We start from the raw sequence: 17,429 nt of genomic DNA, 5'->3' as shown, positions 1-17,429 counted from the left end.
CTTCTTTTTCGAATCTGTGTCCAAATTTAGCCCATGATTAAGAATTGAAACCACAGACGAGAATACACCCAATAAAGGAACATTCAGCCATCTACAAACCATCCACCACACCGATTTCGCGAAGTGGCACTTGACAAGAAGGTGGTCAGCGTTTTCGTTCATTATGCCACATATCGGGCATGGCCATCACGTTACGCCAAGGCCATAGTCGCCGGAATTTTACCGGTTGTGGTGCTCCATACAAAACAGTTCACCTTCGACACCACGATCTACTCCAAATGAACTAATTTAGAATCCCCCCGAATCGCTACTTTCCTTTGGCTCTTGCCTAACCTGCTTAACCGAGAAGTCTACCATCCGATCAATATGCCTCCACCTCCAAGCATCACTTTCTTCCTTCATGGGCCTGCTGAGACAGAACATAATACAAGTCATTCCAATCAAACAATAACGTGCCTTCTTGTAGTCTTTAGAAACTTCAACCAATGAGAGGGCACTAACAAAACACATGATTATTAGCACTCCCATTCATGAGTTTCCGAATGTTGACGCAAACACAACTTGTATATAAGACAATCGTGTTTAGTTACAAAATATGTCATTTTCTCTTTTGATTTTTTTAAATTTGGCATAATGCAGCAACCATTATAAGTAATAACATAAAAACATAATTTAAAGAAAATTAAAAAATAAATGGGTCAACCTGAACCCAAGATTCAACGAAACCCGTTTAGCCTAGGGATGAGCATATGGTACCGGTACCGAATTGCCCATGCCCCGTTTTTTTGGTACCGAATCGGACCCACTTTTTGGCGTTTTCAGTACCGGTATTTTACCGAATTTTACCCTTAAAATACGGGTACCATACCGTACCGAACATTTTTGGTACCGGTACCGATACCCAAATTTGGCGATCGGTACCAGTAATTTCGGTACCGGGAAATTCGGTGTCGGTACCGAGCTCATCCCTAGTTTAGACCGAACCCAAACTCGCAACTTCCGTGTTAGGTTTGTCATGTGTTCCAGCTATGAAAAATACAATTATTTGATTTTTCAAGGATGCTCGCTAAAATAGGTTGACCACACTGTATGGCAAGAAGCAAGAATTTCAAAAGTACAGCTTGGCACTTTATTACTATCCTTTTCTAGTTCGATATCATCACTCAGCCCACCAACTTCAGAAAGCTCCTGGAGATTAAACCACAAATTAAGCATCAACGGAGACCAAACTTGTAACTACACCCGAACCTGATTTCATACTTGGTGCTTGACTCCTTATATATTGTACATACTTAACAAAGTATATACTACTTTCAGAATAACTCAAGCATGATACAAAACATTTATGCAAATACGAAAGTATTAAGATGAAATAACAGAAATACATGCTTTACAATTCAAATGTGCTATACAACTAAATAACATGTCTTGGATAAGTATTTCCTAGGAGAATTTCCATCACACAACATATATATGCAAAAGCCCCCTGTAAAATTATAAAGGGGATCATTTCGATCCATTTAGCTTGAAACAGTCATTTTGGGTTACTTTATCTCCAACATGTCAATAGTTAAAATTATATAACTTAGCTAAAACTAAAATGTGTCAAACAGGTAGAAAGTCACCCAAAGTATATTCAAATGTTTAAAACCTTCGCTTCCCAAAAAAATAGATTACTGTTAATAGTGTATAGTTTATATTTGTATTATAAACTTTACTAATTTATAATATAATAAATGGACAAAGAAGTGTTGGCGGGTCGACCAAACTGACCAGACCCATTTTATTATAGCCGGCATAAGAGATTAACAGTTTTAACCCTTTAACCCCCCCCCCCCCCCCCATTGTCACCTCTGGTAATTTAGAAATATATCTTGGAACAGAGGGGGTATTACAAACTTCATTGATTTTGAAAGTTTACAAGAGATATTCACATTTGTAAAAAAATAAAAATCTTGAAAGACATGCTTACTTTCGATAAGGAGTTAAAATTCTCCCAAGTTGAAAGCCATAGATATATGCTAGGAGGACCCAAATAGCCTACTTCTCCTTTTCCCTTTCAAATTTTTGAAGGAAGTCCCTTCCCATGTTTAAAACCATACATGCATGTATAAGTTAGTACTTGTGTATGGCAACGGAAGTAAAATAAATACCACTACTAAAATATGAAAAAAAACACACACATTGAAAGAGAGAACAACCTTCCATTATGGGTAGGCTCCCTTGTGAGGGTAGCCTCGTCCAAATTAGCAGTCCTTGCATCATGAATAAATTATTAAAAAAACTAAAAAAAGGAAAAAAAAAACAGAAATGTGGGTGAATCAAGACACTTATTGACCCATTAACCGTGCGTACATTTTTTCCCAACAGAAATGAATTGTGCTACATATGGACACATAAATCATTAACAAATTGAAAATTAAATTTTTGTTAGTACTGACTGATGGTCTTGGATATTAATCATTAATTTAATAATAATTAAAAAAACTTGAAAGATAAGTTTTGATATACCTTTAGTTGTGATGCAACATAATCTTCCTGATTAGCTTGGCCAGCATCGAGGACCCGTTGGTGATTTTGTACCCGAAACCGTAAATGGATTATGAGTTGTCAGCCATGTGTATGGATTGAAAGGTAATCTGTAAACCTGCTCCAAAATTTCACAATTCAAATCGCAAAAATGAACAAATAACATAAAACTGATAATGATAAGGGTTGAAAGGTGGAATACGAACACATATACGCCGCGTGTTTCCCCTCGCCGGAGAAGTACCACACCACAAGCCAATTCTGTATAGTTTCTCTATCGTATTACATGAACTAATATAGAAATAACACGTCATAAAAGCTAATGTCACGAATCCGGTCACAAAACTATTTGATTTCAAGGGCAGGATCATCCCAAATGGAGGTTACACTATTTGGAAATAATATAATATATATAAACCTTTCAAATTGAGCTGCTAAATTGGGAAATTGTAAACAACTAACCTCAAATTGATTTGCTATATGAAGAGCAGAATGACAATCCTTAACAATAATTTGTAGAATAAGAATTTTTTTGTTTGAGAGCCTCTGTTTACATTATATAAGAATATATTCTTAACTGAAATGGTTAGAGTTGTGGAGTCATGGGCAGTTGTGGAGATAATGGGTAGGTAACTACTAATAACCGCTCAAAACTAACGTGAACATGGGGAGTGAAAACAGGGATCCAGGTAACTACTAATAACTGCCCTAAACCGCCGTGAACCGCCACCACAGCGGTTATTTTTGTGAGTTTAAACGGCTGAGATTTCATCTCAGCATGATCCGACGGTGAAGATGGATTTGAAAGGTAACTTCCACTTAATGGGTTCCATATATATATATAATATATACTTTATGCACTCGTGCTACATAGCACTCGTGTGATAGCTCTAGAAGATAAAAAAAGGTGTATTTGTTTTGTCGAACTATGTGTTGTCGATAACAATATTATTATTAGAGGTGGTAAATGGGGTATAAAGTAAGAATAATAATTGAGTTATGGGTAAACCAATGATGTGCAGTCAATCAAGGGGACATTTTGCCGATTTATTAACTTAAAAAGGTTTACAAGGGTTTACATTAGGTGAACCTACTTATTAGCCCCTTAAATACAAACATGTGGGACCAATTCTATGATTTTTTAATCCTTTTTTACTTTCCCCCCATATACACCACATTGTCACGTAATTATCAGTAACATAGTTTTTAATTAAAACTAGTTAATTACTATTGGTAGAGTGTTTGCCCTTTATATAAGTATTGTGGGTTTAAATCTTTTAAAGTGTATAGTTATCTGGTAATTAAGTGTAAGGGTGGTCAGGCCGTGGCATGATAGAGGCTTAGTGATGGAATTTTTCGTGGTGGTCATCACGTTAGTGATGAGTTTGATGGTTGTTTTTGAGATTGGTTGGAATTGTTATTATTGGTTGGTTTTATGTGGGGAATGAGTTGAGTTTGTTGTGATCGGTTGGATTTTTGTGATTGAGAATGACTTAGTGATATATATGATGAGTGGTGTAACCGTGTAAGTGATTTGACAAAATTGGATGGAATGAGGTGATAATTTATGATTGGTTGGTTTGTATATGATGGTGTGATGGTTGCTCGACCATCCTAAGACCATGTGTAGTGGGAGGGGGAAGACTCTTGGGCATTTTGCGCCATGTGGCGGTCCAGTCAGCATGTGGGCATTATGGGGCATTATGTTAAAAGGGGTGTAGATGGCTTGAAATCTTGCAATGATTAGATAGTCTAATAGAATTAAGAGTAAATTACAAGTTTTGTCCTTTATCTATGTCCCAAATTGCAGGCGCTGTCCTTTAAACCAAAACTTGACAGGCGGTGTCCTTTGTGTTTTCAAAATCTTGCACGTTTTGTCCTTTAGGCCAAACTTAGTTAGATTTGTTAGTTAAATCTGGTATCAAGGGGATATTTTGTAAAAAAAAATTATTCAGGGACTAAACTGTACAAAACTTAAAAATATAAAACCCCCAAATTAGAGTCTTCCCCATTTATCCCCATTCACCACCGCCCCCAAACACCTGCAACCACCACCGCCATTACCACCACACCCACCGCCCTCCGCCGCTCAACCATCACCTTCCCTCATCACGACCATTGACCAGGCATTCAGAACGTATGTTATGCAATTGGATGTAGAGACGCTTCAGACATATGCTACAATAAGATCGAAGGAAACGGTTTCTTTGATAGAAAAGCAAACTCAGGCTCTGTTTGGAAGACCGGATATTAAAGTATCTGAAGATGGTTTATTAGGTGCGGGCAATGCTGAAGTGGTTTCTATGACGTTTTCTGGATTGACGATGTTGATTCTTGAAGCGGTTGTGTTTGGATCGTTTTTGTGGGATGCTGAAAATTATGTGGAATCTAAGTACCAGTGCACATCAAACGATATTCGACATTCTTGGTTGTCAACTAAATTGCCAACGGAATCGGACCCATCAACTGACACTTTACGGTGGTGTGAATCGGTGGATGGTCGTGATGAGGGAAGGTGATGGTTGAGCGGCGGAGGGCGGTGGGTGTGGTGGTAATGGCGGTGGTGGTTGCAGGTGTTTGGGGGCGGTGGTGAATGGGGATAAATGGGGAAGACTCTAATTTGGGGGTTTTATATTTTTAAGTTTTGTACAATTTAGTCCCTGAATAATTTTTTTTACAAAATATCCCCTTGATACCAGATTTAACTAACAAATCTAACTAAGTTTGGCCTAAAGGACAAAACGTGCAAGATTTTGAAAACACAAAGGACACCGCCTGTCAAGTTTTGGTTTAAAGGACAGCGCCTGCAATTTGGGACATAGATAAAGGACAAAACTTGTAATTTACTCTAGAATTAAATAAAAAAAACCATCAAAAAAATGCTATTGGCCAAAGAAACAAGTGAATGCAGTTAAAAAAGGATGGCCCACCATTTTTTTTCAAAAAAAAAAAACGCCCCCGGGGGCGGTTTCGAGGCGTGTTTGGGCGTTTTTTTTTTTGGAAAAAAAACGCTAAAAGACCCACCACTACGGGTGGTCTAAGAAACAGCTGTGAAAAATATTAACGACTAGTAATAAATCAAATAATAATTTCTCGTGATTTATTGTTAGAAAAATTTAATTAAAATGATTTTTGACAAACTTTGAACACAAAAAAATACATTTATATATACATTATATAAGTAATTATTTATGAGTTAGTGAGGGCTTCGCAATGAACTAAATTGTGTAAAAAATAGAGTTAAGATGAATGAGACATCGATTCTCTAAGTGTATGGAAAACCAAAGCTTTCTAAAAATAGAAGGAAAATAGAGATCACCACATGTATATGTGGTTTCTTGAAGGCAAACACTAATAGGGATTCTAAGGATGCGAAATACCCTAACATGCACATGTGCGTGCAATGGGGCCAATATGGTGTTTAATTAAGCATATCGTGACTAATAGAAATAACAATAATCTAAAGAACATACTAATTGTGATTAATACAAATTTACAAGAAACTAAGAGGGTTATCTAAAAGATGAAAAGGGTAAAAGAAAAAAAATTATAAGATTAAAAAAAAGGAAAAGAAATAGTGTTTGTGTGAGTAGAGAAATTTTTATGAATTAAGATAGGGATAATGTAATTAGTTATTAGTTATTATAGTTTTGTAATTTATTTTTAATTTCACAAATTTATACTTAGATTTTTAGTTGTCGGGAAATTATATAATATTTTTTTAAGTGAACATTGTAAACAGATTTGTAAGACATGGGTAAACCGTTAGTAGAAGGCATGTCCATAACTTGTCAGGAAAATATTTATCTATGACGTTATAAGAGTTGTTGATGGTCCATTGGTAATATTCGTCAATAACTTGTCAGAAATAAAATTACTCAATTTTTTATGGAGTATCACCGACGGATTACTGTTATTAACCACTTCAATAAACGAAACAAATAATAAACAGGTATCTGCGTCTGTAAAGTTATATTATTTGTAATGATATGTTTTGAAACATTAATTCAATTGCTTTTTTTCTGGTAAGTTGAAACTCATAACAACAAGATATCAGTTATAATCCCAAGTAAATGGCACCAAATTTTCAAATTAGGTTTTCACCATGAGCAATTGTAAGAAACTTATCAAGACCCTTGGTTTATAGTCTTTTCTAATTCATATCTAACTTAAGCTCTCTATACATACATATTTGTTCCATAACATCATAAATATCTGATCACAAGATCAAACTATGTTTAATCTACATCAATTCCTCATCATTCTCACCGCAAGTTCATGAAGCTCACCCAAATCACTTTCAGAAATTCTCTTCTTGAAGAGCACATGGTCATCATTATCTTGATAGTTTCTACTTTGAATCTCGTGACTTGATGTAACTTCGTTACTGTGATCGATCCACTCCATCAAACTTTGTTGTGAGGTGTTGAAGTTCATGTAATTCTGATAAGATGTCGCTCCAGTCATGTCTTCAAAGTGTTGACAATCAAGATTTCTTGAATCCATGTACCCTTGTGCCATTTGAGCTCTAACTTGCATCAATTGTGCTTGTAAACATGCAACCTAGAGATTCAAGCCCAAAAGTGAAGAAAGGATTAATGAATGAATGAAACAAATGAAGGGTTTGTTAATTTGTGTAGGACAAAATTTGTTGATCCATTGCAAATTTTATTTTCCTTGAATAAAACTAACTAAATTTATAAATTCATTTAAAGCATTTTAAACATGGTTTTTTTTTTTTTTTTTTTTTTTTTTTTTTTTTTTTTGCAATTGCCAAAGATAAAATAATGAGTGATTACATTTCCAACTCTTTTGATATTTCTAGAGTTGTTTGAGAAATCAATTGTAATCAGATCTCATGGTGTTTTAATGCGGTTGAACCCACATCTTACCGTAATTTTGTATTTATTATTCGTAGTTGGATCTCATGGACTATTTCAAATCAAACATTTCAATTAATTTTAGACTTTTAGTAAATATACACATGACACAAATGCTAAACCCACATGATTTTGTAAAAGTTAATTTTGTTTATTATTCATTTTAAATTAATATTAATTATAAAATAAGGATGTTACCTCAAAAAAATGAATCAATTAAATAAATACATAATTCATTAAAATTACAACAATGTTAATTTAGATTTTTCATGTAAAATAAGTATGAATTTATGAGATTACATCACATTCTACATGATTGGATATAAATTTATTTATGAGTCACTTATATATCAATATAATTTTCACCGTAGCTAACAACTTCTTCAATTATATATATAATAACTACCATCTCCCTTGTTACAGCTAATAAAAAACTTTAAAATCCAAATTTGTGATCATGAATTAAAAAATATCCAAATTTGTTTCTTTACTAAATTCAGGAATTCATTTAAAATCCTTATTGCAGCTGATAGAAATTATCCATAACTATATGCTAACACTTTAATTAATTATTGGCATTATTTATACCTGTTGTTGTAAGGCAAATATATGAGCAACACAGCCATAAACAGGATCTTTGATCCTAGCTTGAGCTTCATAAGCAATGGTGTCCACGGCCTCGCAACGGTAGGCCGCAGCCACATGGTGCAACAATTTTGAAACATTGCTTGCACCAAACACCTTGTGGATTGCGGCAAATCGATCGGGGCCTTGTTCCGAACAGAAGTAGGGTGCAAAGATGCAATCAGCAGTACATTTTCTTCGGAGAAACTTGCATGCACCACAAGGTGAACCAGTTCCTGCATTGGCTGCCATTGAAGATGGTTGGACACTTGTGGTGTGAAAGATATTAAAGAAGGGTGCACACGAGGGGGCTAGAAAATGGTGATAAAATAGGTGGTATAAAGGTGGGAATTGGAAGACAAAGAAGGATTGTATGTAGGGTTGTAAAGAGGCAAGTAGTAATGGTTTCTTCAATTTTAGAATCTCTTTTTTTGTTTAAGCTTCGACTATTCCAACATGAATAATTAATATGTTTACACTTTACACTTAGCACACTTTTGGTTTTGAGTATTCTTGTATTCTTTAGTTTTTAGCAATTATTTTTCACTCTTATAACAAATACTTTGAAATAGCCTGGTGGCATCTTGGTAGTGGAATAAAACACGGGACTATTAGATCTTGGGTTCGATTTCCACAGAGGGTTTTGACCAGATTTATTATGTTTCCTCTTGAATTGGTGTATAGTCATTAGACTAGTGGGTATGGAGAGCCTCATCCTCAAGGGGATGGGCCGTCACGTAGGAGGGGCTTGAAAGGGATGAACCTAGGGGGTGGGTATGGGGCTTTATATGGGGATGGTTCAAATGAAAACCACTTTTATTGTGAAAACTCGAAAACTAACTAAAAAAAGCCTAAAAAACACACAAAATTTTTTTTTTTTTCAATTTTTTTTTTATAAAAATCGCTAGTTTTTATATATAAAAAAAAACTTTTTTTCAAAAAAAAAACTTTTTTTCAAAAAAAAAAAAAAAAATTGTGTAGTGCACATGTGTAGTACACATACATATGTGCTGTATTACACATGTGCACTACACAAAAATTTTTTTTTTTTTTTTGAAATTTTTTTTTATATTAAAAAACCTGCGAAATTTTGATTGCAAAAAAAAAATTAAAAAAAATAATTTTTTGTATGTTTTTTTGGCTTTTTTTAATTAGTTTTCGAGTTTTCACAATAACTAGTGGTTTTCATTTGAACATTCCCCTATATATATATATATATATATATATAGGGTAAGGTTCATGCGAGAACCACCCTTATTGCGAGAACCGCGAGAACCAATGTGAACACAAAATAAAATCTAAAAAAAATCAAAAAAGCACTCAAAAATTTTTTTTATTTTTTTTTAATATTTTTTAACAAAAAATCGCTATATTTCGTTCCATAAAAAAAAAAAAAAAAAAAAAAAAACTTTTTTTTTCGAGTAACAGTTATCCATGCACATGTGCATATGTATCATTACTTCAACAAATTCGGTAATACATTATCAGGAATAGACAATTGCACTTTAATTTACAATACCATTAGTAATACACTACTTTTTACATTACCAATATTCAAAATGCACATGTGCATAATTAGGTATAACCATGATATAACGTGTTTTGGTACAAAAAGTTTGTGATTTTGAATGGAGAAGTAGACCCATATACATGTTTTTTGGTTAGTTATATCTAGTGGTTGATGGTTTGGTTATAGTTGTCAATTTTTTATGTAATATGTTGATTGGATGGTATAAATGGTGTTTACATACATGTAATAAAGTGAAAATATTGTTAATGGTATTCTATTATGGATGGTAGGAGGTAATGGTATTGTATTATGGATGGTAGGAGGTAATGGTAGTGTATTATAGATGGTATGATAGATGAAAGGGAAAGTGTATTCAAAGTGGTGTACCAAAACACCTTATTTCATGTTGATACATATAATGCACATGTGCATTTCTAATATTGGTAATGTAAAAAGTAGTGTATTACATATGGTAGTGTAAATGAAAGTGCAATTATCTAATATATGTAATGAATTACGGAATTTGTCAAATAAATGACAGAAATGCACATGTGCATGCTTGAGTATTATGGATGGAATGATAGATGAAAGAGAAAGTAGTGTACCAAAACACCTTATTTCCTGTTGATACATATAGATGCACATGTGCATTTCTAACATTGGTAATGTAAAAGATAGTGTATTACACGTAGTAGTGTAAATGAAAGTGCAATTGACTATTATTTGTAATGAATTACGGAATTTGACAAAGAAACGACACATATGCACATGTGCATGGATAACTGTTACTCGAATTTTTTTTTTTTTTTGAAATTTATTTTTTATTTTTTTATTAACAAAATATAGCGATTTTTTCAAAAAAAAATAGTAAAAAAATAAAAAAAAAATTTTGGGTGTTTTTTAGATTTTTTTAGGAATTACTGTTTGTGTTCACACTGGTTCTCGCGGTTCTCGCAATAAGGGGTGGTTCCTAACGGATCTTTGTCCTATATATATATATATATATATATATATATATATAGGATAGGAGTTGGCCAGAAAGTCCAAATTTCCTAAAAAGTGTAAAAAGTCATAAAACACCATAGTGTCAACCATAAAACACACCAAAAACCCACAAATAATATGATGAAGATTACTAAAACATCATGTATGTGGGTTTTGTGTTGTGTTTTAGATGTTAAGGCTCTGATTGTGGAATGACAAATATTATTGTGTTTTATGTTGTTTAGCATTGTGTGTTTTATATTCATAGTTCTACGATGGTGTGTTTGAAGTTTTTATGGACTATTAGAGTTTGAATATGGTGTTTTAGTAATATTCATTCTATTATTTGTGAATTTTAGGTGTGTTTTATGCCTGAAATTATTGTGTTTTATGACTTTTTACACTTTTTAGGAAAAACACACTTTCCGTAGGATCCCCACTCTATATATATATATATATATATATATATATATATATATATATATATATATATATGTATGTATATGTATGTATGTATGTATGTATGTATAGCTGTGTGTGTGAGGAGAGAGAAATTGAGGCCCGTGAACATCGGCTGGTGGGAGTCGAAAAGGACGCGCCGGTTGAGAGGGGGGCGGTGTGGGGGACCGGCGCCGGGCCTCAGCCGGCCCCCATACCGTCTGGTCTTATAGCCTAGTTGGGATAGATATGATTAGCTGGTGATTCCGCTGATGGCATAATGATACTCAAGTGATAGTTAGTGATTAAGATTTATCGTTAAAAAACAAATACTTTGAAATACTGTTTATTTAAAGTTTGTGTTTCAAAGACTTTTCTCAGTTGACTAATAAATTTTCTTAATTTTCTTATTACGGGAAGGGAGGCGTTTTATTTAAAAATAAATAAATAACATTAGAAAATTAGTAAACAGGTTAATTTGTTAACTACTATTTTTGTGAAATTATATTTTTAAATGCAACTAAATTGACATGTGTGAAATTATATTTTCAAATGCAACTTAATTGACATGTATTTAATAATAAAATCCAGAAATCTTTAGGATCATATCAAATTAAAAGGGAGGTTCTATTATTATGGTTGAGTTTAGGATAAATACACATGCTTCTAAAAATAAGAAGTCGTATAAAGAGTATTAAGCGGACTCCGATTGATATCGTTCAAGCGGAATTGGAATCGTCTCATCGAACTCCACGATTTTCACTTTTGAATTTATAGGTTGTAGATTTTAGAATTTTGTTTTATTATCATTGTGTCCTTTATTTATCATTGTGTCTTTTCTATATTTGTGTCATTGTGTCTTTTTTGCGACTCATTATGTCTTTTTTACTCGACATTGTGTTATATTTTTCGACATTGTGTTATGTTGTGCTCGACATTGTGTCATCTTGTGCGATCCATTGTGTCTTTGTACATTTCTTATTTTTAGGAGCCTTTATAGAATAACTTAACCCCTATTATTATTATTATTTTTAACGAAAAATTTTATTCTCACTTCTTCTTCTGAGATTTGAACTCATAATCTTCACAACTTAGCTGCCTTTCTTTCATTGAGCCAACAATCCCAATAAAGAGAGGTATTATATTATATTATAATACAAGATTTCTTCTTCATGTTAGAATGAGTCGATCCTAACAATTTCTGGATCAATTTGAAAAAAATTATTAATAAATAATGCAATAAGTATTAAAAAATGAAAAATTTACTATTTCTAATTAAATCATTTGTGAATATTAAAGAGAAAATCATCTGATTAAACAATTCTACGCCATAAATTACAAAAATAACCTACGAAAAATTAAGTTCTTTATTTTTTAACAAACTAATAACTTTTATATCTACATCTTGCGAGATATGAACCATTCACATCTTGGATAGAGTATTCAGTGTTATTAAGTTTAGTGTTTGATATGTTAAAACGAAAGTTTGATTTTGGTGATTCAGTGTTCTTTAATTCAAGGTTACATATTTTTAACGAGGTTTAATTTTGGTGCATCAGTTGCAGGCTCTGCTGAGTTGCAGGGCTCTGCTGCAATTGTTAATTCCTTGGTCATCTGCTGCAATAGTTCAGCATGAAGCTCATTTTAATTTATCATTTTATATGAGATGTCAAAAAGATTGTTTAACATGCTTTCTTCAATTTCAATTTTCTATATTGTATATGAGGACTCAGTAAAGTCAAACCGTGGAAGCAAACCTTTAGGAAATTACTATAGAAAGAAAAAAGATGAGTTAAAGATCGGGGACCAGCCGTAAATTACTATAGTGAGAAAAATTGAAGGCGCAATTGCGAGAAGAGGGTAGTAGTGGCGGACAAAGACTATGATGCTTCAGTATTTTAATGGCACCGTTGCCATCAGTGATCCTGAATCACCAGTATCGACTTCATTTTCATGTTTTAATTTAGCTCCCAGGTAAGTGTATTTGAGTCTTGCTTCTTATTTTGTGTTACCTTGCATTAGACTTTGATTTGTATTATCTCTTCTTTGGTTTAAGGCTCTGCATTTTGATTTCAATCTGGATAACTAACTTAATTGATATAAACCTTAAAAAACCATCAAATTTTGATCTAAGGTAATTTACCTAAAATTATCGGTTTTTCAGGTGCCATCCTTGCGCAAGAAAGTTCACATGGCCAAAAGTTACGGACAAGTCAACTGTCCCCACAATATTTTTGACTGGTTAACGGGTCATTTGACCTTAAATTGAAATATTTCACTGTTGGTTACCTTACATATAAGTTCTTCAAATTGGACCAGAACTTTCGGTTTGTTAATAGTCAAGAAAGAGTGTTTGCTATTCAAGTGTTCGAGCTCCACAGATTGATAAAGGTATGTCGGGTCAACTACCTATATGGTCCTATGTGGTTTTGAACTAATCTCCCTGAATTATCACTCTTTTTTCTCATATAGTTTTATATAAGTTAAAGTTTTGGCAAGTAAAAAAATAACCATAATGCTACTGCTAATCAAGGGTTATGTTTAACAACTTTCTTTTTCGGCGATTTCATATTTTCCACTCAAAACCTTGTGTAATATCAAATGTACCCACCAAATGCTCTTAGGTTTTATTAAATTAATGTAATATGTTTGGTATATTCGGTAGTTTTAGTCTTTCTCTTAGTATAGTGTATTTATTGGAACTCTATGTTTAATGTCATTGTTTTAGTTATATTGTAATAAAGACCAACTTTAACTAAGTCAAACACCTTTTAATATTGTGAATGGGTTGGAAACGACTGGGTTTTATAATATTGTGTTTATGATTATTATTATTATTATTAGTATTATTATTATTATTATTATTATTATTATTATTATTATTATTATTATTATTATTATTATTATTATAAAAACTAATGTTTTGATGATAATATTTTTTTATCTATCTGTTTATGATGAATGAATACCATTAAATGCAGTCACAAAACCGACTTTTGGGTTTCATGCGCCTTCAAGATTAGAAGGTATCCCCCAATCTCGACCGGATTTACCCGAAACCTCACATTTGATGAAGGTATTCATGTTGTATTATACCATGCATAGATACTATTTGTTGAAATGCTTAAATGAGATGTCACAATTTTAATGTATGATGTTCAACCTTTTGTTGTGGTTAGATACTGAGAAATGTGGGGGCAGAGCGGCCTAATTGGCCCCACGAGGACGAGCCATTCATGGGCGTGCACCAAATGAGGCCAACATCGCCATCTCATATGGCGTAACCTGCGAATGAATTGCAGCTGTACCTATCAAAATTTTATCTTATATGGTTCCTTCATTTGGCAAAGTAAGTTACTTTTTAATGTAATTTTTTTTAATATTTTTTATTTAACTTTTCTATGGTTTAGTTTTTTGGAATCTGAATAAGGTTGGTTGGGTCTGACAAAAAAAGAAGGAAACTAGCTATAGTCATTTGACACTGGATTAAGGTTGTATGCACCTTTCTTTACCATGATACAATAAGCAAAATCTTCCTCCAAATAGTTTATTTCTCTGTTAAGTTGTTAATATATATTATTTTAAGGTTAAAAAGTTACTGATGCATATGAATTTGATGTATTTATGACAATACTACATGCTGAACTACTTAATTTGATGTTTGATATGCGGGTCGTAGGAGGAGCCGGTTGACCATCTCTTCGTGTCTTGCCACTTCGCCTCAAGGTGTTTGGGACCGGGTTGCAAGCTGATGTCGTCTAACTGGGTTGTATATGTTTGAAAGCAAAGATTTGGTCGGATATCATTGCCGTGCGGGTGGGTCGACGGAATGAAAAAAATGGTGTACAGTATAATGCAGACTAGAATGTGGAGTATATGACGTTGAAACAACTTAGCATTCAACCAGAAGAATCTGAATATGGGGAGTGCTGTAGAGGAGCTAAAAAGGTTGGGGTACCTTTGGATAAAAAAAAGATCAAAGGCACAGGCTTTGTCTTGGAAAAAAAGGAGCATGTTTCATTGAAATTGTTGTGACTTTGGTTATTTGTTCACACTGTTTGTATCTGGAGTGAGGGATAATATGTTGTCCCAAATTTTATTCCATTAAATTTGAAGTCATTTGCGTAGCTTTTCTCATGTGGGCAGTTCCATACTATCGCCCACTAATTTTGATGGTTTTATGACCCGTTAGTGGGCCTTCGGGCGGCCTTTTGATAGTAGGCTTGGGCTACTCATTTATCTATATTTTTTTTTATTTCAGTATCATTTTTATACGTTTATATTAAAAAAAATTCATTACAAAGTTCATCTCAATGGCAGTAGATATTATATGTTTGTGTTAAGCCACCCGCGAAACTCGCGGGATCTTAGACTTTTATTACTATATATGTTTTGTTATCTTAATCTCACTTCAGACTCTTTTGTTTTTGTTTTTACCTTTTTCCCTAAAATTGCTTTCTACTAAATATTAATCATATCATGCATAGCATTAACGCATTTCGTTTACAACTTTTGTGACACAATGTTCGTTAGTACCTATACGTAGATGAATTCGTTTGTATTATGTATTACTCTACCTTCATTTCTTAATGTATTTTTTTATGTTCACACTGCCAGTGCAAGTCATTTTGACAAAAGGCATGAAAACGTCATAATGAAAGTTTCATATACAAAAATTTAATGTGTAATGAACATCATGTAGATGTACTATTGGGACGTGCTCAAATCTCTCAAAATATTAGGCTTAACAAATCACACTTTAACGCTTCTATGTTTAAATTATTTTATGAGTTTAGTTGGTGTTTAGCCACCCGCGAAGCTCGCGGGGTCTTAGGCTAGTTATATTATATTATAATACAAGATTTCTTCTTCATGTTAGAATGAGTCGATCCTAACAATTTCTGGATCAATTTGAAAAAAATTATTAATAAATAATGCAATAAGTATTAAAAAATGAAAAATTTACTATTTCTAATTAAATCATTTGTGAATATTAAAGAGAAAATCATCTGATTAAACAATTCTACGCCATAAATTACAAAAATAACCTACGAAAAATTAAGTTCTTTATTTTTTAACAAACTAATAACTTTTATATCTACATCTTGCGAGATATGAACCATTCACATCTTGGATAGAGTATAGGCATCTTGCGACCACCCATATCCCATAAGGAATTAGTTATATAGATATCACCCACTAGGATTAGTTACACCGGCAGCACCCGGAAACACCAATAGTGCCACATGGACTGAGCCAACAAACTTATACTAACCCTACCTATACAGCTCAATTACGTCGTGAACCCCTGTTCCGCCAGTTATATCGAGCCACCACCATTGCGATTTCACCACCACCATAACCTAATTTCAACGAGTAAAACGACACCCCTGCATTATTTTGTATTTAAGTATGTAGTTGATGTAGGTTGAATTTTATTTTATGAATGTGTTTAGGATTTTAAAATTGTGGGATTATGAAATTGCTAGTTTGTGAATTTGGGGTTAAACCTTGATTTTTGAATATGTTAGGATTGTGATTAATTAGTAACTTTACATCTTGTTGTGTTATGAAATTGTTGATTTATGATAAATTTTGATTTTGAGTGTACTGGGACTATGAATTAGTAACTAGACATCATGTTGGATTGTGAAATTGTTGAATTAAGCTAGATTTTGATTTTCTGAAAGTGTTAAGATTGTGAGTTAACTTCAAATCTTGCTGGATTGTGAAATCGTTGATTTAGGTTAGCGCTAGCAAAAACCAGTTCAACCAGATAAGAGTAAACAACAATGTCGAAACAGGTCGCCCATTACCTTCAAAGAATTCAAATTATACATTAATGGTAATTCCTTCTTTCTTATCTATCAACTATATCTTCTTCTACAGATACTACAGGTTTGAAATTGAAATTGAAACCTTGTTTAAGTTGGTTAGATATTTGGATTCTAATGTATTATTGATTATGTGAATCATGATAAAGATTGAAAAGTGATATTGAAACATTGTTTGAATGTGGTATTAGATATGCAAATACAAGAGTTTGGGAACCATTTTAACGAGGCAACATTATACATACTTGTTTGCATGAGTTGTTTGAGTTCATGTGCTAATTTTGGTGGGTTTGAAATTCCAAAAATACCAAGACTAGCCAAGATGTATCCATATGATTTAGATGAAACCGATAAAAGAAGGCTTCCGATTCAACTCGTGGCCCTAGATTGATCTTGTGAAAAAGGATACATAATTTGCCAACTTGGATGGTTTATGAAGTCTTGTAAAGTTAATGGTTTCAACAAAGATTTTCCTATCATTTACATTGGTGTATTGTTTATTGAAGGTTGTTCTCATATTACCCGTCGGTTATAGCAGGGCTGTCTCCGAAAATCACAAAAAAATGGCCTTGTTCGAGATAAAAAATTTGGGCCTTATTTGCAAATCTTCATATAATATAAATTTATCAA

At 33.1% G+C, this 17,429-nt stretch overlaps 1 protein-coding gene and 1 long non-coding RNA gene across 2 annotated transcripts; one reads left to right on the top strand and one right to left on the bottom strand.

The window, feature by feature from the left end:
- Positions 1 to 6,613: 6,613 nt before the first annotated feature.
- On the bottom strand, positions 6,614 to 8,324 carry LOC110937622 (LOB domain-containing protein 16). The gene is made up of 2 exons (XM_022180071.2): positions 7,998 to 8,324; positions 6,614 to 7,092 (listed from the first exon to the last, which is right to left on the bottom strand). Exons 1-2 carry the CDS (start codon positions 8,283 to 8,285, stop codon positions 6,778 to 6,780), a joined length of 603 nt encoding a protein of 200 aa, XP_022035763.1. The 5' UTR covers positions 8,286 to 8,324; the 3' UTR covers positions 6,614 to 6,777.
- A 4,115-nt stretch (positions 8,325 to 12,439) lies between these two features.
- LOC110937629 lies at positions 12,440 to 15,092 on the top strand. The gene is made up of 5 exons (XR_002590925.2): positions 12,440 to 12,939; positions 13,130 to 13,356; positions 13,947 to 14,041; positions 14,145 to 14,314; positions 14,645 to 15,092. It is a non-coding gene; the product is annotated as an uncharacterized LOC110937629 (long non-coding RNA).
- Positions 15,093 to 17,429: the final 2,337 nt, after the last annotated feature.

The sequence above is a fragment of the Helianthus annuus genome, chromosome 1 (genome assembly GCF_002127325.2).
Source record: "Helianthus annuus cultivar XRQ/B chromosome 1, HanXRQr2.0-SUNRISE, whole genome shotgun sequence".
Taxonomy (NCBI): domain Eukaryota; kingdom Viridiplantae; phylum Streptophyta; class Magnoliopsida; order Asterales; family Asteraceae; genus Helianthus; species Helianthus annuus.
The sequence above is the reverse complement of the archived record's forward strand: the minus strand, read 5'-3'. Positions and strand labels throughout refer to the sequence as shown.

Coding starts and splice junctions, on each gene's coding strand:
- LOC110937622 (XM_022180071.2), bottom strand. CDS start 8,285: ATGGCAGCCAATGCAGGAACTGGTTCACCTTGTGGTGCATGCAAGTTT. Junction 7,093..7,997: donor TATTTGCCTTACAACAACAG/GTATAAATAATG, acceptor TTGAATCTCTAG/GTTGCATGTTTACAAGCACA.